Raw genomic sequence first — 27,150 nt, forward strand, 5'->3', positions numbered from 1 at the left:
CTCAATTAAGACAAGCCATGACTTTTAACAGTTTAGTGCCTTGAATAGTGCTTGATAACCTGAGTTCAGGAAACGCTTCTTTTAAATGACGTCACTGTAGGCGACTTAAAAATCACAGCATGTCCGGAGAGTACACAATCTAATTACTTAAAACGGGGTTCACCAGCAACACAGCTTAGAGGTTCTGCATAAAACAGACTCCACTGAGTAGCCCAGGCTACAGGAACAGTAGCTCAACAGCCGAGGTATTCCTGGAATCACTCCCGGGCCGGCGGGAAGGGTCTCTCTGGCCCTGGGGGAAGGCCGCCTTCCCCAAAGGATTGCGCGAGGGGCTGGATCATCATGGCCTGCGGAAAAATCCACCACCTGGGCGGACCAGGCCCCCTCTCGCTCTCGGCGACCAACGGCCATAGGCTCCTCCAGTACTCTGTTCGCTGCTGAGGGCCCCAACAGCGACCACAGCCGGAACCCAGCATGCGATTCCCGGGGCGCCGCGCTCCCCGGGCAAACCTAGGCCGTGGGGTCTCCCCGCACTCCACGCAGGGGCGGCGGGGCGGGGCGCGATGACGTCAAGAGCAGTGACGCGACGACGCAGCGCGACGCGGTGACGCACGCCCCTTTGTTGGCTCAGTAGCGGTAGCAGCGGCCGTGGAGGTGGCGCTGGGGACTGTTTTCTCTCGGAGGCCTGAGCGGAGCCGCGTCTGACTGAGGCGGGCGGCAAGCGGCCCCCTCGCTCCCTCCCTCCCTCCTCCGCGCCCTCCCCGCCGCCGCTAGCCGCCAACCGCCAACCGCCGCGCCCGGGGAGGAGCCGCGGCCCGCGGGGCCGGAGCCAGGCCTGCGTCCGGACATCAGCCGGAGCCGGAGCGAGAGCCGGGGCCTCGGCGTCCCCGCCCTCTCCCCGCCTCAGGGCCAGCGTCCGCCGGGCCTCCGCGCGTCGCGCCATGGACTCGGACGAGGGCTACAACTACGAGTTCGACGAGGACGAAGAGTGCAGCGAGGAGGACAGCGGCGCCGAGGAGGAGGAGGACGAGGACGACGATGAGCCGGACGATGATAACCTGGATCTGGGCGAGGTGGAGCTGGTGGAGCCGGGGCTGGGCGTTGGCGGGGAGCGGGACGGACTGCTGTGCGGGGAGACGGGCGGCGGCGGCGGCAGCGCTCTGGGGCCCGGAGGTGGCGGCGGCGGTGGCGGCGGCGGCGGCGGGCCGGGGCATGAGCAGGAGGAGGATTACCGCTACGAGGTGCTCACGGCCGAGCAGATTCTGCAACACATGGTGGAATGTATCCGGGAGGTCAACGAGGTCATCCAGGTGAGTGTGGCCCCCGCGCCAGCTTGACCGAGCCGGACCCGGGAGCGGATTCGGGCGGTCGGCGCGGCCCCGAGGGGCAGGCCAGGGCCTGGTGCGCAGCCTAGCCTGATGCCTCCCGGTCCTGTCTTCTCTTCTGCTGGGGATAGAGCAGACATTCGCCGGGTGTGGGGAGGTGCGCTAGGGGCGGTGCTTTCCAGGTCCTGCTATGGCGGAGGCCTCCGGCCGCCTCAGACTTCTCTTGCGGGCAATTGCTGCGGGTCCCTGGGCCCGGTGTCCTTCTTCTGGTCTCAGGAGAGCTTACAGGGGCGGGGCGGAATGGGCGGTGGAGAAGATCTGGGCCCCTAAGACGGCTTCCCCGGCTTTCAGTCGCACTTGAGCACTTTTGGAAGGGGTTAGAGTAGGCCTGAGGGCTTGCTTGGTGTACAGTTGCCCCAAGTGGGCACCAGTTAATAAAGAAGTGGATCTGCTTGGCAGTCTTAAGTGCCTACTTAAAAGTGGGGGAAGGGAACTGTTTCTTGGGGGAGGTGCTGATGGATCTTCTTTTCTAATGTTGAGGCTTCTGCTTGTATCTTTTTAAAATGTTTGCTGTTCGTTTGGGTTCTAACTGCTACTCTTCTTAGTTGTAGCATACTTGAAGCTGTTGGCATAGTTGCTGCAACTTGCATACCCAGCCTTTGCAGCTCAAACAACAGCAAAGCGCAGTGTTATTGTGTAATATTGAACAAGACTCTTATTGTGAGTTAGCAAGTTAGAGACTTTCTGCTTCTGGAGTCCTTTCTCTGATAATTTGTATTTCATTGTCGGTAAGTAGGACTCGGTTTAAACTGATAACCGCATCTCATCTAATCTTCTTGTGGGTCATATTTTGCGATTTGATTTAGAAAATCAAAAGTTTCAGTTTATTTGGAGAAAAATGAGGGGGTCAGGGGTACGACTGCAGAATAAAAATGGAGTCTTGATTCAATATAACCCTTAGAAAACACTAGTTTCATGGAAGAAAACTGTATAGGTGAGCAGCAGGTTACGATTGCCTTCTGGTATGTGATTTTTTTTTCCCCCTCTTAAAATTGGTTGACTAATATTCACTGGTAAATAAGCAGTATGTCACTGCGTGCATGATTAATAGATTTTTTTTATTAATAAATTTTTTACAGTATTTAGTAAAAACTTTCTTTTGAAAATGAAACCATATATTTAGGCCTGTTTGAAGACAGTGTTTTAAATAATAGTTTAAAAAAAAATGTGATACTTAGTGCTATTGCTAAACAGTGGAAATCTCAAACTTTTTCGTATAGATAATGTAGTCTGAAGAGGAAATTGAAGGGCTGTGAAAGGAAGATAAGTTTTGTAGCTCTTTCTGATCTACAGATACAATATTTAAGTTCTTAGGTCACTAAATGGAGAATTTTTTTTTTTTTTTTGAGGAAAGTTGAGTTTACAGTGAAACCTTGAAGTCCCTTTTCGTTTATTTATTATATAAAGTATATAGTAAATCTGTATTGAATCTGATGCTTTCAGACCCATCACCTGGCTTATTTGCACGTTTAGTTACCTTTTAAAATTCATGGATGTTTATTATTTAGCTTCTTGTAGTGTGTTTTCATGTAAATCTCATACAGCCTTTTCAGCTCTTAGGTGTGTCCTCAATCACTGAGGCCAGACCCTACAGATTCTTTATGTCACTTCTGGAACAGAGATGTAGCTAATGCATGTGACATCATTTTTTCTTTGTTAGTTTAGAGGAAGAGGAATAAACATGGATAAACTAAACTAAGAACTACAAAATACTAGAGAATTTTTTTAAGTGTCCTACTTTAACCATGTTTTCATGCTGGATTTTGGAAACAACTCTTTTTTCCCTAGTTTACTACTTGTTAAGGGTGCTCTGAAGTAGGACTGCTGAAATGAGTATCTTTTCCTTTGTTGAAAGTTCATATTTAGAAAGATCAGTAGATCAAAGGATAGGATTTACCCCAGATCTTCTTTCTCGAAATGGTATACACTGGGCAAATGATGCACTAAACTAGGGTTTGGTTATGTTATAGATTATTTATGTTAATAGATTTAGACTCAAGTTATACAGGTAACACATTACATTGTAAGAAGAAAACTGATGAGGTGAGGGGAAAAAAAAAGATAATTATTTTGCCTGCTACTGAGAGAGATATACCACAATCTGAACTGTAATAATCGTTCCAGATGTGTGGATGAGCTGTACATGTTTTTAAAAAATGATAATTACAGAATAAAACTAAGTTCTTTTTATGTTTTCAGTAGGAAAAAAGCAGGTTGCAAAAACAGAGGGAAGGTCAACAACTTTCTCCTGTCAATAAGTAACTATTTTTCAAGTGCTTACACAATTACAGATCTAAACTAATTTAGTCAATCTGTTATTATGGGTCTTCCTTTTTATTGTCTAGTTTTCATCTTTTATAAACCTGACTAGGAATATTCTTACAGATAAATGTCTGGATGTTTTATTTTGTTAGGATAAATTGCTAAGCCAAACATTTGCTTATTTTTAACCATTTAATAAATATTAGCACACTGCTTTCAGCAAGGTTATACTAGTTTTCCCTCCATGGTACTTGATTGGTCATCATTTTTTAAACTTGTTTTATTTTTTTTTTAAACTACTGAGGTTGAATTTTTAAAGAGTTTTTTGGGCAGTGGTATTTCTTTCGTAAATTGCCCTTTGCTTTTGCTCATTTTACACCCTTTAGGGATGTTTATCTTTTTATTGATTTATGAGACCAGTTTATATTCATAAAACCTTGAAACATCAGTCGTACAGGTTTTTCAATTAAATCTAATGTTGGTTTAATATATAGTTAGTTTTAAGTAAATTAAAAACCGTTGTTTTATTAACCTAGTTCACATTGGGGAGCTTGCTGTTAATTCTAAAAAATTTAAATTCCCTTCTTTCTGGTATTACTTTTCAATATGAATCACGTATGTTAGTGAATTTGAAAATAAATGTGCAGGATAAAAAGATTGAATGTAAAAAAGTTTGCCAAGTTAATTGAGTCTTCCCTGGGGGAATTTGATTACTTTTTCTGGGCGACAACAGATTAATACTGTTATTTGTAGATATCTGCTGGTTAGTTCTAGTCTTCAATCAAGTTAACACTTTTTCTTTTAGAAAGCTCTTGGTTTTCTGGCTCTCTGTAACTTTTGTTTGTTTAATTTGATTTTCTTTTATTTAAATTCTTTGTGGCTACTTACCTTTTGAACTTTAAGATCAGGGGTTTTCGGTAACATATCTTAAGGGTAGAGTAGTGCTTAAAGTCCTTTATTTACCCAGCTATATTTAACTCACATTGTTAATATTAAGATGGTTAATAATATTACAATGGTTATCTAATATAGTTGTCTAAATATCTAAGTAATTTATTAAACTAACACTACATAACTGTGGAATTCAAAGATGTTTAAATTTGCTGTTTTTTGTTTCCACAGCATTCTTTAGCAAATGTTGATTGTGCCTTGTGTGTGTGCTGGTGGTTCTTGCCTAAGAAGCATATAGAGGTGGGGAACATAGAGATTCTTGGGCTCAATTCCCAGAGATTGTTATCCCTTAGTCAAGTCTAAATTGGAGCCTAAGCATCTTATATTTTTAGCCAGTCCAGTGATAGTTCTGAACGGCTGGTATGTTCATAGTTCACCCAGTGTCATGATTTTGACTCACTCAGGGAGAATGAGTAAGAAGGGCAAGTAACCCTTAGGAATACCACATTTAAAGGATATGCTGAGGAAGAGGCACATGGAACTGTTGGATGTGAGTGATCGGAGAGGAAGCAAAAGAGAAGTGGGTGGGCTTCTTGCTGTTAGAAGATTTATTATTCTCAATAACCTGTTTTAAAAGACAACAAGTTTCCTGTTGGCTGTTGATATGAAATCTTTAATATTTTGCCCATTTTTTATTTAAAATATTTGAGGTACTTCTAAACTGAGGTTTCATGCATAAATTAGAGGCAGTATCAATGGCACCCCACTCCAGTACTCTTGCTTGGAAAATCCCATGGACGGAGGAGCCTGGTAGGCTGCAGTCCATGGGGTCTCGAAGAGTCGGACACGACTGAGCGACTTCACTTTCACTTTTCACTTTCATGCACTGGAGAAGGAAATGGCAACCCACTCCAGTGTTCTTGCCTGGAGAATCCCAGGGACGGGGGAGCCTGGTGGGCTGCCGTCTATGGGGTCGCACAGAGTCAGACACGACTGAAGCGACTTAGCAGTAGCATAGTCCAGTGTATTGTGTAATTTGTTCAGGAATCAGTTCTAGCCACTGCTTTTCCTACCTGGCAAGTTAATTTTTATGTCATAGAACCTTCAGTTTTTGTCTGTTTCTCCCCCTCCCTTTTTTTTTTTATCTGGGAACTTAGGACTGTTGAACTACTAGATTGGTCTTTTTTACATTAATGCTTAATTTTTCTAATAGCCTTTTTAAAAAACCTCAGTGAATTCAAGGTCCTCCTTGTTTCAATGAAATTGAACTCAAGTGGGCATATCAAGATAAATTTAGACTGGTTAACTGGGTTGGGTGGGGGGAGTGTGTGTGTGTGTGTGTGTGTGTGTGCTTTTTGAATCACTTATGGCATTAGTCATGAATCAGGAACTGTGGGGGTGGGATCCAGCAGTCTGTTTTAACAAGCATTCCAGGTGATGCTGATGCTAGCTAAAGTTTGAGAGCTACTGGTCTAGTTGAGATTTAACAGCAGTGTTTCTCCATGTGTAATGACTAGTGATGAATTATTATAGAGTGGGTTAATAATGGAAGGCAAATTGTTTAAGAAACTAATAAAAGGAAAATTTCGAGAGCCTGAACAATTACTAGGAGAGAGAGCTAGCTAGAGAGAGAGAGCCTACAAATAACAATTACTAGGCTACTCATGGAGGGGATTTGTTATCATTACTGTTATTCTTCAGATTAGAGTGGTCTATACTCAGTTATTTCAAACACGCAAGCCAAACCAGTGACACTCTCATATTTTAGGTTGGAACAGTTGGGTTTTCTTCACCCCTTCTCACCCCCTGGCTTTTTTATTTTTATTTTTTAAAAATAAAAATATTTGAGAGTGTTTCTTTATTTGATACACGGAAAGGGATATAAGGAATTGAATATTGTAAATGCAGTTGCTCAGTACTGTACAGAATGTTGAAGAAAATGTGAGACTTACTCTTAAGGAGCTTATGGTCTCTGAATTTCTACTCTTAAAGCTGTTAGATCAGTGCTAAATGGATTGTAATAGGTATTCATGGAAGAGATCCTGTGCGTTTTATCTGGAAGATGTCTAGGATTTAGGTGCATAGAAGAGATGGATAGGAAGCCATTCTAAGAAATTGAAATAAGAATGAGGAAGCTGTGTCCCCAGTGATGGTGAGGTCACCTCAGGTAAAACAGTTTGTTAATTATAAGTGATAATATTGTAAAAGCTGGGAGGTTTGATACTCTGAACAAAGATAGGCAGAAGTCATCAGATCAGATTACTTTCTTGTGGGTTTGTCCTGTGGCAGCTATATGTATTATTTTTAGCCCTGTATTTTCCTCAAAACGTAGTGGCTTAAAAACAGCAAACATTTTATTATCTCACACTTTCTGTGGGTCACGATTCTGACTTCAGCTTAGTTGTGTGCCTCTGTTTCAGGGTCTCTTATAAGGCTGCAACTCAACATACTGGCTAGATTGCAGTTATCAAGGTTTGACTAGAGGAGGATCCCCCTGTGAGCTCACTCATGTAACTCTTGCCAAGCCTCAGGAGTTTTCACTGGCTGTTCTTTGGCCAGTTGCCTGCCATGTGGGCTTCACTGAAAGGTGGCTTATAACACAGTAGCTTCTTTCCTTTGGGGTAGGGGGTTTCTGATAGAGAACCCCCCAGATGGAAGCCATGCTCTTTTGTAACATCATCTCAGAAGTGACATCCTATCACTTTGCCATACTCTACCTGTGTTAAATGAGGAGCTAAAGAGGAAGGGATTACATAAAAGTGTGAAGATGAGGAGGTAGATCCTGGGGGCCATTTGAGAGCCTGCTTACCATGATACATAGAATCTGGCTCAGTTAAGAGGCGAATGAGAACTGTAGTATAATGCTTATCTCTCCAGTCCAACTGTACAATGGCAGTGTATAGTAATTTGGATTTTTTATTTTAGAATAACCATAAATTATTTGTGTTTGGCTTTGCAAAATATTATATCTTTAAATGATAAGTATTCCTAATTACCTTCAGTGGCTGAGATTCAAAGAATAGTTTGCAGCTTCTTGGAATTATTAATAACTGGCAGGAATCTGAGATTCTCCAGTCTGTTGGGTTTTTGTTTTTTTTTTTTAAACTCTTAACGACATTGTGGAATCACCTGGGAATTTTTTCATCACATTTTAAATTTTGAGATACTTGTAGAGTCAAATGCTGTAGCAAGAAACAATGCAGAGAGATCCCCTATACCCTTTACTGATTTTTCTGTGATGATGACATCTTGCAGAACTAGTATATAGTATCATAATCAGTATATTGATACTGATGCAGTTTACTCATTCAGACTTCTTTACTTGAGGATTTAAAAAAATATATTGGAACTCATAACCCAAGGCTAAGCAAATGAATTTCTAGGAGTTTGGACCAGGCATTATCATTAAACAGAAGTTTTCCCTGGTTTATTTTAATGTACAGCCAGGGTTGAAAGCAAAGTTATTGTTGTTGTCCAGTATCTTTAATAATCCTCTCTTTGTAACATTCCAGTCTGCTTGCTGCTGCCAAGTCACTTCAGTCGTGTCCAACTCTGTGCGACCCCACAGACTGCAGCCTACCAAGCTGTGTCCAACTCTGTGCGACCCCACGGACTGCAGCCTACCAGGCTTCTCCGTCCATGGGATTCTCCATGCAAGAACACTGGAGTGGGTTGCCATTTCCTTCTCCAATGCATGAAAGTGGAAAGTGAAAGTGAAGTCACTCAGTCGTGTCTGACTCTTAGGGACCCCATGGACTGCAGCCTACCAGGCTCCTCCGTCCATGGGATTTTCCAGGCAAGAGTACTGGAGTGGGGTGCCATTGCCTTCTCCTCCAGTCTGCTTAATTATGAGTAAATGACAATAAACTAGTTTGTGATATAGCTCATTCTAACTCTTGATTTTTTGGGGGAAAAAAATGGAATTAAACTGTTTACACTTTAACTTTGGTCCATTGTTCCTAGGGTGGCCCTTTGATATTTTTAGTTTTTCTTTTTTTTTTTAATTTATTTATTGGCTGCACTGGGTCTTCATTGCTGCTCTCAGACTTTCTCTAGTTGCAGTACAGGAGCTTCTCATTGCAGTTGCATCTCTTGCTGCAGAGCTCAGACTCTAGGGTACAAGCACTTAGTTGCCAGGTGGCATATGGAATCTGCCCTGCATTGGCAAGCAGATTCTTAAACCACTGGACCACCAGGGAAGTCCTGTTGTTTTCTTAACAGTTTTTGTTTGGAAGCATGAAGGAAAAACTTTTTCTTGACGTTAATCAATCCTCTTTTCTTTGTCTCCTCTATGATAGTGAACCGGTATCTTTGATTATGCATGTTGCCTACTTCTCTAATTTTCAATTATACATTGTCTTTATTAGGTATAATATCACAGGCCCATAACCCTGTTAAGATCTTGGCTATTTATACAGTTCATCTTTTAATATTGATACTATATCAATATTAGGTTGAAACTGATATCAGTAACCTTTGGTTACTATGTAACCTTACAAATAGATTAATTATTCCCTTTAACTGATGGGATAAATAGAAGAATGAGTGGTTAGACTGACATTTGATGGTCACTTACTAGGTGAGAGAATAATCTGTAATCTGAGGCTGCTTCTAACCTGGGATCACTGAATCTTTTGGGACCCATGAGATGGTAGTGGCAGCCCTTGCCTTATTTTATTTTCAGTGTTTAAAAAAGCCTACTGTGTTTAAAACAAAGTAAATCAAAACTGCCCAAGCTAATTAAAATGTGGGTCAGTTTTGGATCTTCAGTTCCAAAAGAGTGGGCATGTTTTATAGCATCAGTAGATTTCTACAATCATGTATTTTAAGTTTCTGAAATGGAGCTGGACCCTACTGTGGTCCTTCCCCACCCACATTGTTTTGTCTGGAAAAACTTGAGCCGAAGAATAGGTTTAATCAGATAAGTGAGAAGATACAAAAACAAAGGAAAACAGTCCAACGAAACTGTTGTTCAGTTACTCAGATTCTTTGCAAGCCCATGGACTGCAGCACGGCACGCTTCCCTGTCCTTCACCATCTCCTGGAGCTTGCTCAAACTCGTGTTCATTGACTCAGAGATGGCATCCAACCATCTTGAATAATACTTCATTTCTTAATCTTGCTCTGTGGTAGATGTCAGTTGGAGTTCGAATTAAATTAGTGGGTAGTTTGGTATCTTAGAAGGCAGTTTTAAAGGGTCTTATTGAGCTAGCATCTGCTCTGGCAGATTAACTTTTCAGAGGCCCTACTTTTTCTCATTTTTAAAAATGAGAATACTAGTATTAAGGTCAAATACTGTATTGGGAGCTTTTTCATGTAATTTTTTTTCCTTAATGTAAACTTGCTGAATAGCATTTTTCCTTTTTTCTTATGTTCCATTTAAAAGAAGTGTCACAAGTGACCTTATACACTTAATACATTTTGGCAAAAAGTACAGAAGATAATGATGTATTAGGTAACATTTCCTTATTACTAAGACATTTGGTTAGACAATGCTAAGAATAGCTATAATCCCAGACACTTCTTCCCAGACTTGCTTTGCTATCTGCTTTGAAACTGTCATACTTCTAATTCACATATTAACTGATTACAATTATATATTATATCCTTTCTCAGTCACAATTGTATAGTTTTTTAGGGATTAAGTATATGCTAGAGATTGAGAAGTATTTTCTGATTTTCTTAGCAAGTATAAGTAAAAACCTCTTATGTGGACTCATTGAAATTTGTGACATTTTGGACAGGTCTCTGAAACCCATTGAAAAACAAATTTATTGCCTTTTCTCCCTAAGGCTGTTCTTCCTTTGATTGATTTACTAATCAGCCATTCTTGGAATTTGAAAGTCAGTGATTCTCTTTTGCCCCAGCATTTCCTGTATCCAATTAGCCCTGATCAAGTTACTCTGAAATTTGTTATTCCTCTCCTTTTAACTAAATAGGAAACACATTTTCTATTATATGTCTAGCCTAGATGCTTTAATATAGCGTTCGTGGCTTCCTCACCTTGATTTCTGGTAATTTTTTCATTCTTATTTGCTGTTGTTTCTAATTTTCCCATCATTCCCAACTGCACTACTTGTAATTTCTTACTATATAAATGCACATTTGTGTTTTCCTGTTTTTGTTCATGCTGATCCCTCTTTTTGTGGTTGCTCTTTCTCTTTTTTTAAAAAATTATGTTTTATTTTTGGTTGCGCTGGGTTTGGTTGCTCTGGGTCTTCGTTGCTCTCAGTAGTCGCGATGAGTAGGGGCTCCTGTTCGTTGCCATGCATGGGCTTGTCATTGCAGTGGCTTCTCTTGTTTCACAGGCTCTAGGTGCAGGGGCTTCAGTAGTTGCAGCTTGAGGGCTCTAGAGCGATGACTCGGTAGTTTTGGCACAGGGGCTTAGTTGCTCCAAGGCATGAGAAATCTTCCCGGACTGTATGTAGAACCCACGTCCCCTGTATTGGCTGCTGTTGCTGTTCAGTTGCTCAGTCGTGTCCAGCTCTTTGTGACCCTGTGGACTGTAGCCCACCAGGCTCTTTGTCCACGGGATTCTTCAGGCAAGAATACTGGGGTGGGTTGCCATTCCCTCCTTCAGGGGATTTTCCCAACCCCGGGGATCGAACCTGGATCTCCTATATTGCATTGGCAGGCAGATTCTTATCCACTATACCACCAGGGAAGTCTTTGTTCTCTTTTTAACTGCCTGATATCCTTCTACTTATACCCTGCTCAGATATTACATATCTCTTACCAGGTCCCTCTTCCCTACCATCACTGCTCTTTTACCTGTGTTTGCATAGCCCTTTATATGGATAATACAGGAGCCTGTAATATGGCCATCCCAATACCTAAGTCACTAGCTGGCTATGAGGGTTTTGAAGGTAAGAGCCGAGTCTTCGTCCATAGTGTATGTCACACTAATAGTCTGACATAGTAGAAACTCAGTGAATACATGTTCTTTGAAGTTGGTCCCTTGTTTCCTTGGTTTCCTTACCTGTAAACCAAAGAGAGCCGGACACAATTTTCTTCTGGCACTAATAAATTATTTTATAATTTCCAGATAATACCTCAGTAGTAGTGTAAGGTGACAAGAAAAAAGTGTTTGAATTCCAAGAATGCAAGCTTTTTAAAATCTCCGAATATACAGCGACTCTTTTAGATTTAACTTTATTTGCATGTAGTTCTCTGGCACTTTATATGAACTGAGAGTTACGTTAAAAATAACTGAGTCACTCTTGATGAAAGTGAAAGTGGAGAGTGAAAAAGTTGGCTTAAAGCTCAACATTCAGAAAACGAAGATCATGGCATCTGGTCCCATCACTTCGTGGGAAATAGATGGGGAAACCGTGGAAACAGTGTCAGACTTTATTTTTTTGGGCTCCAAAATCACTGCAGATGGTGACTGCAGCCATGAAATTAAAAGACGCTTACTCCTTGAAAGGAAAGTTCTGACCAACCTAGATAGCATATTCAAAAGCAGAGACGTTACTTTGCCAACAAAGGTCCGTCTAGTCAAGGCTATAGTTTTTCCTGTGGTCATGTATGGATGTGAGAGTTGGACTGTGAAGAAGGCTGAGCGCTGAAAAATTGATGCTTTTGAACTGTGGTGTTGGAGAAGACTCTTGAGAGTCCCTTGGACTGCAAGGAGATCCAACCAGTCCATTCTGAAGATCAGCCCTGGGATTTGTTTGGAAGGAATGATGCTAAAGCTGAAATTCCAGTACTTTGGCCACCTCACGCGAAGAGTTGACTCATTGGAAAAGACTCTGATGCTGGGAGGGATTGGGGGCAGGAGGAGAAGGGGACGACAGAGGATGAGATGGCTGGATGGCATCACCGACTCGACGGATGTGAGTTTGAGTGAACTCCGGGAGTTTGTGATGGACAGGGAGGCCTGGCGTGCTGCGATTCATGGGGTCGCAAAGAGTCGGACACGACTGAGCGACTGAACTGAACTGAACTGAATGCAGTAGCTCTCAAAGTATGGTCCATGAGAGGAAAGCTTTTTAGGACGTTATTTGTCTGTTAACATGCTGGGATTTGTACTGATAGTGCAGAAGCAATGGATTTGGTTACGTAAAACCGTGGGAACCTTAGCACAGATCAAGTCAGAGGCACTAATTGCACTAGTGCTAGTCATTTTATTTTTCACTGCCACACATTCATTAAAAATGTTGATTTCACTTATTGTCCTGGGTGAAGCAGTAAAAATTATTAGTATTACTATATCGTATCCCTTAAGTACACAATTTCTTGAGTACACATGTCTTATATGGCACTTCTGCATACTCAAGTACAGAGGTTGTCTCAAAGAAAAACATTTGTGCGTTTGATTGGTTTCCGAGCTGAACAAGCTGCTTGATGGAACACCAATTTTACTTGGAAAAAATGGCAAACTGATTATTCAGACAAATAGCAAATAAACATATGGTAATTATTGCTCCAAATACACCTGTTATTTAAAAAAAAAACTGCTTATGGTATTTGTTGCCAGTGATAAATATTTAAAGTTTTTCAGTGCAAATTAGAATTTTGGAAAACATATCTACCACTGTGAGACTGAGACTGACAATATCCTGGTGATGATATCCTGTTTAATATATCAGCATTTGGAAGATCTGCTTTTAATATAATGAACCAGTATTTTTCAAATGACTAATTTTCCAGTGAGCAGTTGTGATATATCACAATCATACATTGGTAAATGATCCATTCAAAGTACAAGATAGACCATTGGATTTTAATATGACAAGAGTAAGAAAAGTTTTTTGATATGATTTCAGATTCTATTTTTCAGCTAGCCTTTAAGAAACTACCACCTTTTGAGTATTGGTGTAATATAAAAAGATATCCACAGTTATCTGAAAAGGCTATAAAAGTTCTCCTGCTTTTTCCAACTCTATATATCTTTGTGAGACTTTTTTTTTTTTTTTTTAAACAAAACAACATATTTGAGGATTGAATACAGAAGCAGATATGAAAATCCAACTGTTCTCTATTTACCCAGATGTTAAGGAGACTTAAGCAGTGCAGTTTTTCTGTCTGTTGTTTTAGAACATACAATTTATTTTAATAAAAATGGGCTTTATATTAACATAATGGGTTTTATTACTGTTATTTTTAATGAATTAATAGTTATTTAAAAAATTCTGTTTTGATATCTAATATAAATGCTGATAGTTATGATTCACATGAACAAAACTCTTTGGCGCCTTCAGTAATGTTAAAGTTTAAAAAGGGTTCTGAGGCCAAACAGATTGAGAGTTGCTGCTTTGATATTGTGAAATATTTCTGAATCACTAAGGAAACATAGTATTGGCTTGCAAACAGGAGATACGACTAACCAATATATGACTAACCCCGCTATGTGTTTACTTTAAATTAGTAATGGGTATATATGACAGGTTAGGAATTACTGCTGATTAGTCAGAAACATACATAAGCTATGTTAGATGCTGTGCTAATATGTAACAAATATTAGAAACGTGAATCATAAAATATGACTAGTTCCGTAAAGATTTTTGGAAATGGAATGGGATGCTCAATTTTTTCAAGGAATAGCTAGTAGAGATATCACCTGACATATTCCATTAATTTGTTTACGTTCTGACTTCTTACACTGAAATGAAAGCTCTGTGCGAGCAGTGGCTTTGTTTTATTCGTTGCTGTAGTCCCGGCGCCCAGAACAGTACCTGACACACCGAGTGCTAAGTTAACGTCAGTCGTGTCCGACTCTGCGACCCAGTGGATTGTAGCTTGCCAGGCTCCTCTGTTCATGGGATTTTCCAGGGAAGAATCCTGGGAGTGGATTGGCATGCCTTTCTCCAGGGGATCCTCCCAACCCAGAGATCGAACTTGCGTTGCTTATATCTCTTGCATTGGCAGGTGGGTTCTTTACCCCTCTGCCACCTGAGAAGCCCACCTGACACATAGTAATCACTTAGTAAACATTTTTTGTGTAAACATTTTTATTTTACCCCTTGAATATTTTGCTATGTATATAATTGTAGGTTGGTAGTTTTCTTTCAGCACTTTAAAGATTCCATTGTTTTCTGGCTTCAATGGTTTGTGGTGGTAGGAGGAAGCGAAAATGAAAGTGAAGTTGCTCAGTCTTCTCCGACTCTTTGAGACCCCATGGACTGTAGCCTACCAGGCTTCTCCGTCCATGGGATTCTCCAGGCAAGAATACTGGAGTGGGTTACCATTTCCTTTTCCAGGGCATCTTCCCGATCCAGGGATCGAACCCAGGTCTCCCGCGTTGGAGGAAGACGCTTTAACCTCTGAGCCACCAGGGAAGCCCAGGAGGAAGCTAGTTCAGTTAAGTTCAGTCGCTCAGTCGTGTCCGACTCTTTGCGACCCCATGAATCGCAGTACGCCAGGCCTCCCTGTCCATCACCAACTCCTGGAGTTCACTCAGACTCACATCCGTCGAGTCAGTGATGCCATCCAGCCATCTCATCCTCTGTCGTCCCCTTCTCCTCCTGCCCCCAATCCCTCCCAGCATCAGAGTCTTTTCCAATGAGTCAACTCTTCGCGTGAGGTGGCCAAAGTACTGGAATTTCAGCTTTAGCATCATTCCTTCCAAACAAATCCCAGGGCTGATCTTCAGAATGGACTGGTTGGATCTCCTTGCAGTCCAAGGGACTCTCAAGAGTCTTCTCCAACACCACAGTTCAAAAGCATCAATTTTTCGGCGCTCAGCCTTCTTCACAGTCCAACTCTCACATCCATACATGACCACAGGAAAAACTATAGCCTTGACTAGACGGACCTTTGTTGGCAAAGTAACGTCTCTGCTTTTGAATATGCTATCTAGGTTGGTCAGAACTTTCCTTTCAAGGAGTAAGCGTCTTTTAATTTCACGGCTGCAGTCACCATCTGCAGTGATTTTGGAGCCCCCAAAAATAAAGTCTGACACTGTTTTCCCATCTATTTCCCATGAAGTGAGGGGACCGGATGCCATGATCTTCGTTTTCTGGATGTTGAGCTTTAAGCCAACTCTTTCACTCTCCTCTTTCACCTTCATCAAGAGGCTTTTTAGTTCCTCTTCACTTTCTGTCATAAGGGTGGTGTCATCTGCATATCTGAGGTTATTGATATTTCTCCCAGCAATCTTGATTCCAGCTTGTGCTTCTTCCAGCCCAGCGTTTCTCATGACGTACTCTGCATATAAGTTAAATAAGCAGGGTGACAATATACAGCCTTGACACACTCCATTTCCTATTTGGAACCAGTCTGTTGTTCCATGTCCCGTTCTAACTGTTGCTTCCTGACCTGCGTATAGGTTTCTCAAGAGGCAGATCAGGTAGTCTGGTATTCCCATCTCTTTCAGAATTTTCCATCGTTTATTGTGATGCACACAGTCAAAGGCTTTGGCATAGTCAATAAAGCAGAAATAGATGTTTTTCTGGAACTCTCTTGCTTTTTCCATGATCCAGTGGATGTTGGCAATTTGATCTCTGGTTCCTCTGCCTTTTCTAAAACCAGCTTGAACATCTGGACATTCATGGTTCACATATTGCTGAAGCTTGGCTTGGAGAATTTTGAGCATTACTTTACTAGTCTGTGAGGTGAGTGCAATTGTGCGGTAGTTTGAGCATTCTTTGGCATTGCCTTTCTTCGAGATTGGAATGAAAACTGACCTTTTCCAGTCCTGTGGCCACTGCTGAGTTTTCCAAATGTGCTGGCATATTGAGTGCAGCACTTTCACAGCATCATCTTTCAGGATTTGAAACAGCTCAACTGGAATTCCATCACCTCCGCTAGCTTTGTTCGTAGTGATGCTTTCTAAGGCCCACTTGACTTCACATTCCAGGATGTCTGGCTCTAGGTGAGTGATCACACCATCGTGATTATCTGGGTCATGAAGATCTTTTTTGTACGGTTCTTCTGTGTATTCTTGCCACCTCTTCTTAATATCTTCTGCTTCTGTTAGGTCCATACCGTTTCTGTCCTTTATCGAGCCCATCTTGGCATGAAATGTTCCCTTGGTATCTGATTTTCTTGAAGAGATCTCTAGTCTTCCCTATTCTGTTGTTTTCCTCTATTTCTTTGCATTGATCGCTGAGGAAGGCTTTCTTATCTCTTCTTGCTATTCTTTGGAACTCTGCATTCAGATGCTTATATCTTTCCTTTTCTCCTTTGCTTTTCACTTCTCTTCTTCTCACAGCTATTTGTAAGGCCTCCCTAGACAGCCATTTTGCTTTTTTGCATTTCTTTTCCATGGGGATGGTCTTGATCCCTGTTTCCTGTACAATGTCACGAACCTCCGCCCACAGTTCATCAGGCACTCTATCAGATCTAGTCCCTTTAATCTATTTCTCACTTCCACTGTATAATCATAAGGGATTTGATTTGGGTCATACCTGAATGGTCTAGTGGTTTTCTCCACTTTCTTCAATTTAAGTCTGAATTTGGCAATAAGGAGTTCATGATCTGAGCCACAGTGAGCTCCCAGTCTTGTTTTTGCTGACTGTATAGAGCTTCTCCATCTTTGGCTGCAAAGAATATAATCAACCTGATTTCGGTGTTGACCATCTGGTGATGTCCATGTGTAGAGTCTTCTCGTGTGTTCTTGGAAGAGGGTGTTTGCTATGACCAGTGCTTTCTCTTGGCAAAACTCTTATTAGCCTTTGCCTTGCTTCATTCCGTATTCCAAGGCCAAATTTGCCTGTTAATCCAGGTGTTTCTTGACTTCCTGCTTTTGCATTCCAGTCCCCTATAATGAAAAGGACATCTTTTTTGGGTGTTAGTTCTAAAAGGTCTTGTCGGTCTTCATAGAACCGTTCAACTTCAGCTTCTTCAGCGTTACTGTTTGGGGCATAGACTTGGATTACTGTGATATTGAATGGTTTGCCTTGGAAATGAAGAGAGATCATTCTGTTGTTTTTGAGATTGCATCCAAGTACTGCATTTCAGACTCTTGTTGACCATGATGGCTACTCCATTTCTTCTAAGGGATTCCTGCCCACAGTAGTAGATATAATGGTCATCTGAGTTAAATTCACCCATTCCAGTCCATTTTAGTTTGCTGATTGCTAGAATGTCGACATTCACTCTTGCCATCTCCTGTTTGACCACTTCCAATTTGCCGTGATTCATGAACCTGACATTCCAGGTTCCTATGTAATATTGCTCTTTATAGCATCGGACCTTTCTTCTATCACCAGTCACATCCACAACTGGGTATTGTTTTTGCTTTGGCTCCATCCCTTCATTCTTTCTGGAGTTATTTCTCCACTCATCTCCAGTAGCATATTGGGTACCTACTGACCTGGGGAGTTCCTCTCAGTATCCTCTCATTTTGCCTTTTCATACTGTTCATGGGGTTCTTAAGGCAAGAATATTGAAGTGGCTTGCCATTCCCTTCTCCAGTGGACCACATTCTGTCAGACCTCTCCCCCATGACCCACCCATCTTGGGTGGTCCCACAGAGCATGGCTTAGTTTCATTGAGTTAGACAAGGCTGTGGTCCTAGTGTGATTAGATTGGCTAGTTTTCTGTGATTATGGTTTCAGTGTGTCTGCCTTCTGATGCCCTCTTGCAACACCTACCGTCTTCCTTGGGTTTCTCTTACCTTGGACGTGGGGTATCTCTTCACGGCTGCTCCAGCAAAGCACAGCCCCTGCTCCTTACCTTGGATGAGGGGTATCTCCTCACCACTGCCCTTCCTGACTTTGAACGTGGAGTAGCTCCTCTAGGCCCTCCTGCGCCCGAGCAGCTACCTCTCCTTGGACTTGGGGTGCTCCTCCCGGCCGCCGCCCCTGGCCTCGGGTGGAGGGTAGCTCCTTCCGGCTGCTGCCCCTGACCTCGCGTGCGGGTTGGGTTGGGGGTAGCTCCTCCCGGTCGCCGCCCCTGACCTCGGACGTGGGGTAGCTCCTCTTGGCCGCTGCCCCTTGGGCATGGGGTCCTCCTGGCTTCTGCCCCTGATCTTGGACATGGGGTAGTTCCTCTCGGCTGCGCTTGTGTGCCATCGCAGCCGCCTGCACTTAATCTGGGTGTTTGTAATATTTGTAATATTTCTGACTTTGTGTCTAGTTGTGGTTTTCTCTATGTTTTGGAGAAGGAAATGGCAACCCACTCCAGTATTCTTGTCTGGAAGACCCCATGGACGGAGAAGCTTGGTAGGCTACAGTCCATGGGGTCGCAAAGAGTTGGACACGACTGAGCGACTTCACTTTCTTTCACTTTGTTTATTTTGCTTTGTGTTTTCAGAACCTTTTGAATCTTTGGGGGTGATGTCCTAGGGGTTTTGGAAATTCTGTTTTGCCTTTATCCTGTTTCCTCAAGTTGCACATATATTAGAGCTTTTTATTATGTTCCATGTGTGTTCGATGCTCTTTTGTGTATCTTATATCCTTTTTTCTCTGTGCTTCAGTGTGATTGATTTCTATTGATCTGTTGTCTGAGTCTCTACATCTGTCTTCTCCTTTGTCTGATTTGCTATTAAACACCCCTCAATTATTTCAGGTACTATATTCTGGAGTTGCCATTTAATTCTTTTTTACTGATGCTGATTTTCTAGTGATATTTTTCTTTTTCATTTGTGTTACATCTTCTGCATTATATTCTCCAGCATATTAAGAATTTATTACTAAAGGTTTTGTCAGCTAACTCCCAACATCTGAATTATCTGTTAGTCTCTACCATACTATTTTGTTTTCAGTCACGTGTTCTTGTCATTTGACATATTTTGATTACATGCCAGTACCTCTATATAAAGTATTTAGAGATTCTGAATGATGATGGATTCCTCCAGAGAGGATTTTTATTTTTCCTTCTGCTTGACAGTGAGAGTAGTGAGTGGTTGTCTTAATCCAGTAAGGTTGAGTTCTAGCCCTGTTCAGTTCTAGTCTCTCTTAGGTGCCATTGGCTTTTTTTTTTCTTCAACTAAGAATTGATGTTTTTCATCAGTCCCTCTCCTAAGGGCTCCCAAACTTTATTTCCTTCCCAGACTGCTGGAAGCACCAATCTACGTTTCAGAGGCTCTAGATTTTTAGTCTTGGCCCTGTGTGATCCCAGGATTCAGTAAATGTTCTGGGTGGAAGACCAGCCATTCCTCTACTCATTGAGATACCCCTTCAAGTCTCAGTATTAGTTTCATTTAGTTCTAATAAGTTAACGCAAAGTTAGTGACTCTGAACAACAAAAATTCATTATTTTACAGTTGAGAAAGTCAAAAGTTCAAAGTGAATCTCACTGGGCTAAAATCAAGGAGTTGGCAGGCTGTGTTCCTTCTGGAGGTCCTAGGGGAGAATCTATTCCCTTGACTGTTTCACTATTAGAGGCTGCTTACATTCCTTGACTTACGGCTTCCTAACTCTAACCTTCAAAGTCAGAAAAGCATAGCATCTTCAGTTCTTTTCTCCACTTTTGCCTCCTCCTTCTTTTAAAAAGACCCTTTGATTACATTGGGTTGACCTGGAAAATCTCTAAGGCAGCTAATTGGCAGCTTTAGTTACCTCTGCAACAGTAATTCCTCTCTGCCACGTATTATAAATTCATGGGTTCCAAATATTAGGATATGAACATCTCAGGGTGGGGGAACCACTTTTCTGCCTGTCAGTAGCACCCCTCTGTGGTAGATTATCAGTATTCTGCTTTGCTCCCAGAATTCTCAAGTGCCTCCAGGGAAACCACTGAAGTTGTAACATTACCACCTTCTCTAGTTTTTGTTGCCTTCACAGCTCTCTGCTGTTTTCAGACATGATTTTGGGACATTATCCAGCTTTTCTGGTTCTGGATGGGGATGGTTGTATACATCTTAACTATATTCTACCTGAAAATGGAATACTAAATACTTTTAAAAATCAGTCAATATCCTTAGTCTATCAGATCTGTCTTGGAGATTTTTGAAGCATGCTTTCCATGGGTGCATACAGCCACATTGTGGGCTTTTGAACTTCAATTCCAGCTAGCAAGTATGACAATTTAAAGATTGGAGTAAGGGAATGTCTGAGATTTGGGAAAATAACAGGATAGAGGGGAAAAAAGATCTAATTCACTCATTTTTATGTAAGGAAAGATTTGTAAACATAGAAGTGGTAATAATCACTGATATTTATGAACTATGCTAGGTGTTTTCATTCATGTTTATTAGTTTATTACAAAGTCCCAAGAAAGTAGCATTATCTCTATTATATAGATGAGTAAATTGAAGGTAGAGAAGCTGAGAAATTATTTTCTCAGGGAATCTCAGAGTTTCTCTATTACAGACTGGTGGAGGACTGGTGGGTCTTTTTGACTTAAGATAAAAATTCTTTCTGCTATACCAAACTTTTTCAGACCTTAGTTGGACTTTATGACTGAGTCAAATCCTGATACCTTTTTTTTTTTTTGCTATGCTGAAAAGTTTATAGTACTAAAAGAATCTTTCATTTTAGCTAATTGACTAATTTTAAATGTCTCTTGTATTAGTTATCTATTGCTGCATAACACATTACCTAGCACTAGGGGTTTAAAACAGCAAACATTTATTATAGTTTTAGGTTGCTTAGCCGGAGAAGGCAATGGCACCCCACTCCAGTACTCTTGCCTGGAAAATCCCATGGATGGAGGAGCCTGGTGGGCTGCAGTCCATGGGGTCGTGAAGAGTCAGACACGACTGAGCGACTTCACTTTCACTTTTCACTTTCATGCACTGGAGAAGAAAATGGCAACCCAATCCAGTGTTCTTGCCTGGAGAATCCCAGGGGCGGGGAAGCCTGGTGGGCTGCCGTCTATGGGGTCGCACAGAGTCAGACACGACTGAAGCGACTTAGCAGCAGCAGCAGGTTGCTTAGCAGGGTGATTCTGGGTCAGGGTCTCTGATTAGGTTGTAGTCGTCCTGTCAGCCTAGGATGCCTTTATCTTAAAGCTTGGTTTGTGTTGAAGAACTGCTTTCAAGAGGACTCACGTAGTTGTTTGGTAGAAGACTAGTTCTTTATCACATGGGCCTCTTCACTGGGCTACTTTAGTGTCCTCGCTACAAGTTAGTTGACTTCCAACTAGACCAAGTGGTCCAAGGAACCTAGACAGATACAGTAAATGTTTTCATGGTTTAGCCTTATTTTGTGATTTCTGCATTGTCCTGTTGGTTATACAGGGCTTCCCTGGTGACTCAGTAGTAAAGAATCTGCCTACCAAGCAAGAGACCTGGGTTCAATCCCTGGGTCCAAAAGATCTCCCAGAGAAAGAAATGGCAGCTCACTCCAATGTTTCTGCCTTGGAAATCCCATGGACATAGGAGCCTGGTGGGCTGCAGTCCATGGGGTCACAGAAGTGTTATGACATGCTGCTGCTGCTAAGCCGCTTCAGTCGTGTCCGACTCTGTGCGACCCCAGAAACGGCAGCCCACCAGGCTCCCCTGTCCCTGGGATTCTCCAGGCAAGAACACTGGAGTGGGTTGCCATTTCCTTCTCCAGTCACGACATGACTTAGTGAGTAAACAACAGCAGTTGGTTACACAGTCAAACCTGTTCACTGTGGGAGGGAACTGCACATATCCCAGAGGGCAAAGATCACTGGGGGCCATCTTGGAGGCTGGCCTACCACACAGACTATGTGAAAAAGAAGGGAAGGATACAGAACTGTGGTTATGACACTTTATTAGTTTCAGGATCATGAGATTAAAAAAATTTTTTTTACATTATGCTTAATAAATAACAAAAAGGGAACTCGAAAGCTCCCCAAACTGGGTGTATATATAAAGCTCTTAAGTACATAATAATTACTTTGTCTATTTAATTCATATTTCTTATCTTATAAAACTCATACCTTATCTAAGACTAGAGTCTGACCCATCTACATTACTGTGTAACCTTAGACTAACTTGGTTTATAGTTTGAACCTGCCCTTGCAGAAGGAAAGGTTTGGACATAATTTCTAAAGCTCCTTTCTAGGTATAAAATTCAGGTGACAAAAGGTAATTAGTGTGAATGCTTTCAAGATAGGGAGCTGAAAGACCAAAGCCTCCTTTCCATCTGATCTAATGGCCCTGTCTATCTTGAAATTGGTCCTCTTGGGTTTTATAACACTGTTCCTAAAAACATTATACATCTTCCTGTCATCATGTTCTGCCAAATCTGTGCTAAACTTTTACGTTCATGTGCTTCCCCTTGGTGTGCTTTGGCAGTAGGTGTACAAAGATGATTGGAGAACACTTTCCTTTCCAGGGCTCCTAGTCTAGGAAGGGCAAACACATAAATCAATCCTTGACTGTAAAGGCAGTAACTAGGACCTATAATGCCTGCTTTTATCCACATGTAGCTTAATCTCAGTTATATCCTGTTTCTTGATTTGCTCTGGTCTGGTTTTTCATAGTTGAGTATCTTGGTTTATTGCCATTACCCAGAAATCCCACCCCTACCAGTTTGTCTTTTGAGATGTTATTTTTACACCAGGTCAACCCTGATGTGTTTTCACTTTTGTTGTAGTTAGACCACTCTTTGCTGTTTGGTTAAGGAAAGCCTTGCCTTCCGAAGACACTATCTGGTTTTTAGGAAAGAAGGAAAGTAGTCCTTTGGATAAGTCTTGCTAGAAGATATTAGAAGTTATTAGAAGGTTCTCATTGGCAACATCAGAAAAATTAAAAGAATGAAAAGAGTGATATTGATGGAAAATGGGGCCTTATCAGTGTGGTGTGATTACCACAGATTTTTTTAGGAAATGCTGAATGTCTCCTTTTTTTTCTGAGTGGTCATCCTGTTCAATTTTATGACAGTGTCAAAAATGTTCATACTTGGTCTGTTTATGGCCTGAGAAAGTACACCGTATCTTTACCAATCTTGATAGGCAGTAGGAATGGGACAGGAAATGGTGCTTATGAGGAACCTACTAAGCCTAGGGCTTCTTGAGCCTAGAGGGTTCCATTAACTAGGTTACCAGAGGATGCAGATTAGGATAAAAGATTCTTAGCCTGATAGATCAGACTTCTCATAATTTGACCTTTATCTACTTTATCCATCATTTCTTCACACTCATCTTGACACAACAAAATAATAGTCCCTGTGAAATGATAGTCCCTGTGAAATTCTCCTTTGTGACTTTGTCTTTTTTCCTTTCAGATGATTTTCCCCTAATAAACTCATTAATACTTCAAGACTCACCTTAAACATCATTTCATCTTTGAATCTTTCTCTTTGAGTGGGTCTCAGAATTTTGTATATATAATACTATTATTTAAAAAATAATTTGTTATTCTCTTGCTAATGGATTTTGAAAATCCTGATCAGTGTTACCTTTGGTATTCTCATTGACTCCCACATTTCCTGCAACATGGCTAATAAACATGGATTTGAAGAGTCAAAATTAAATGTGAATGAGTTTTATTATTGATAAAAAAATAAGTCTTGGTACTACTCCTGTGTTTTTCCTTTATGAATGGTTCACATTCCTCTTCTGTTGACTTCGTCAAATTAAATCTTCTCTCATTCTCTAATATATTTTCCATTTTTTTTGTTTTGAACCAGTTGTTAAGGGAATATTAGTCATCACAACAGTTCTCTGAAGTAGATGGTATTTTTACTATTTTATGGATAAGGAAACTGAGACTTAGAGGAATTAAGTAGCTTGCCCAGGCTTTCATGGGGTCGAAACTCAGTATTTTAGATCATTAAATAGAAATAAAACATATATGACTGCTCTTGTCTTATGTGTTGGGTATTTTCTGTTTGTCTCTCCAGATCTGCTCTTTGTCTTTCCAACTCTGTATGCCCCAGGAGACTAACTTGTATAGTCAGTGGACTGTTTTATGACTTTAGTGCTGTTGCTTATGAATCCAAATAAATAATAAACCAGTGTGCGGATAGAGGCAGAAGTCTACTATGTACCCCATTTAAACTTTGCATCTTACATATGTACCATCTTCAAGAAAATTTCAAGCCAAAATTGGTATTTACTACTTTCCATTCCAATTTAAGCATTTAAGCATTAAAAACAAAGTTTTTTTAATGCTTAATGTTAAAACAAAGTTTTAACATTAAAAATTGATGTATGTTGTAGAATGCACACATGTATAATGTAAAATTTGTGATTTATATATGGAATGACAAACTGAGGCCAGTAGTCCTCAAAGTCTGCGTTCCCCTGACAGACACATTAAAGAGGTTCTAGGTGAATAGCATGGTGAAATTGTTATCAATGCACTAAATAACAAATGCTTCATATATTTAAAGGGATATTAGCTGATTTGACTTATTTTGTTCAAAAATGAGAAAATGTTTCTTTTGTGAAGTTCTTAGAGGACCGTATTACTGATAACACACCATTTAAAGTTAAATCTATATCTTTCAACCTTCTGTTCTTATAAAACAAAAACTTAGAGTGAGCCTCATTGTTATTTGCTGCTGCTGCTGCTGCTGCTAAGTCACTTCACTCGTGCCCGACTCTGTGCGACCCCATAGACGGCAGTCCACCAGTCTCCCCGGTCCCTGGGATTCTCCAGACAAGAACACTGGAGTGGGTTGCTGTTTCCTTCCCCAATGCATGAAAGTGAAAAGTGAAAGTGAAGTTGCTCAGTTGTATCTGACTCTTAGCGACCCAATGGACTGCAGCCTACCAGGCTCCTCCGTCCATGGGATTTTCCAGGCAAGAGGACTGGAGTGGGGTGCCATTGCCTTCTCCGCATTGTTATTTAATATGAAAGTAATGCTCCTTTGAAAAGAAAATATGTATGTGTATGTATATATAATTTTACTTACCAGTCTGACTTTTTAAATATAATCATTACATTTCATTGGCCCTAAACATTTTGTTTGTTTTGTATTAATATAATCATCTCAACTCACATTGCATTAATATAGTTATCCTGGGTCCTCAGAATATATGAGTATCTGTAGCTTGATTTATAATGTGTATTCCACTCAACTATAAAGCCAAAAGGGTGAGAATAGCACTTTAAAATTTATAAAAATCCTGTAGTCATCCTTAGGAATGAAAGTGTAATAAATAAACAGTAGTTAAAGAATGAAGGATGATAATAAACTTGTCAACTATTTGATATCAAAGTCAACACAATTTTTGATTCATGTAGAGTAAGGTTAATAGGAATGAAAAAGATCTTAAAGATCTTATGCTGGCCAGCAACTTACCAAGTGTACTGTCTCCCTGTTAAGTGGTCCCTGAGCCTGTTCTTAAATGTCTACCATGACTTAAACCCCCACAGCTGTTCTAGAAATAAGCGCATTTCATATTTGAACAGCTCTGATTTTGAATTTTTCCATATGTTAATATCTGTTTATTTGTAGCTTTTTTCTTGAACCTACCTGATTCTAACCCTTCCTCATGATAGCCTTTCTGTAATTTTTAAAGAGTTATTTAACATATTGGAAATTACCAATGCATTAAAGTATATCTAGGCTAATATTTGTGTGTGTGTGCAGAATCTAGAATAAAGCTTCTACTTCACTTTTTAAAAAAATTTTATTTATGTTTTAATTGAAGGATAAATGCTTTACAGAATTTTGTTGTTTTCTGTCAAACCTCAGCATGAATCAGCCGTAGGTATACATGTATCCCCTCCCTTTTGAACCCCCTCCCATCTCTCTCCCCATCCCACTTCTCTAGGTTGATACAGAGCCCCTGCTTGAGTTTCCTGAGCCATACAGCAAATTCCTATTGGGTATCTATTTTACAGATGGTAATGTAAGTTTCCATATTACTCTTTGCATATATCTCACCCTCTCCTCTCCTCTCTCCATGTCTGTAAGTCTGTTCTCTATGTCTGTTTCCCGTTTGCTACCCTGTAAACAGATTGTTCAGTACCATTTTTCTAGATTCCATATATATGCCTTAGAGTATGATATTTATCTTTCTCTTGCTGACTTCACTCTGTATAATAGATTCTAGGTTCATCCACCTCATTAGAACTGATTCAGCTGTGTTCCTTTTTATGACTGAGTAATATTCCATTGCGTATATGTACCACAACTTCTTTATCCATTCATCTGTCAATGGACATCTAGGTTGCTTCCATGTTCTAGCTGTTGTAAAGAGTACTGCAGTGAACAGTGGGATGCATGGGTCTTTTTCAGTTTTGGTTTCCTCGGGGTATATGCCTAGGAGAGGGATTGCTGGGTCATATGGTGGTTTTATTCCTCGTTTTTTAAGGAATCTCCATATCATCTTCCATAGTGGCTGTATCAATTTACATTCCCACGAACAGTGCAAGAGCATTTCTTTTTCTCCACACCCTCTCCAGCATGTATTGTTTGTAGACTTTTTGATGAGGCCCTTCTGACCGGTGTGAGGTGATATCTCATTGTAGTTTTGATTTGCATTTCTCTGATAATGAGCGATGTTGAGCATCTTTTCATGTGTTTGTTAGCCATCTGTATGTCTTCTTTGGAGAAATGTCTGTTTAGATCTTTTCCCCACTTTTTAATTGGGTTGTTTGTTTTTCTGGTATTGAGTTGTATGAGCTGCTTATATATTTTGGGAATTAATCCTTTGTCAGTTGTTTCATTTGCTATTATTTTCTCCAATTCTGAGGATTGTCTTTTCACCTTGCTTATAGTTTGCTTTGCTGTGCCTCACTTTTTATGGATTGTTAAAGATTGTTATGAACTGGTATTTTGGATTCAGACTTGTCTGTGTCTGCTCAAAGTTACAGAAAGTAGGATACTGATGCAGCACTTACGCATCCTGTTCT

At 40.8% G+C, this 27,150-nt stretch overlaps 1 protein-coding gene across 2 annotated transcripts in view; it reads left to right on the forward strand.

Annotated features, from left to right (window-relative positions):
- The first annotated feature begins 615 nt into the window (after window positions 1-615).
- ARIH1 (ariadne RBR E3 ubiquitin protein ligase 1) overlaps window positions 616-27,150 on the forward strand; it is a 108,029-nt gene continuing 81,494 nt past the window's right edge. The window contains exon 1 of one of the 2 annotated variants that reach the window (NM_001081714.2): window positions 616-1,310. In NM_001081714.2, the coding sequence (NP_001075183.1) occupies window positions 942-1,310 (369 nt within the window). In that variant the 5' untranslated portion in view covers window positions 616-941. The remainder of the gene's footprint in view (window positions 1,311-27,150) is intronic. The other variant, XM_005211286.4, reaches the window with a different exon arrangement.

This window comes from Bos taurus, chromosome 10, assembly GCF_002263795.3.
Source record: "Bos taurus isolate L1 Dominette 01449 registration number 42190680 breed Hereford chromosome 10, ARS-UCD2.0, whole genome shotgun sequence".
NCBI classification, from domain to species: Eukaryota; Metazoa; Chordata; class Mammalia; order Artiodactyla; family Bovidae; genus Bos; species Bos taurus.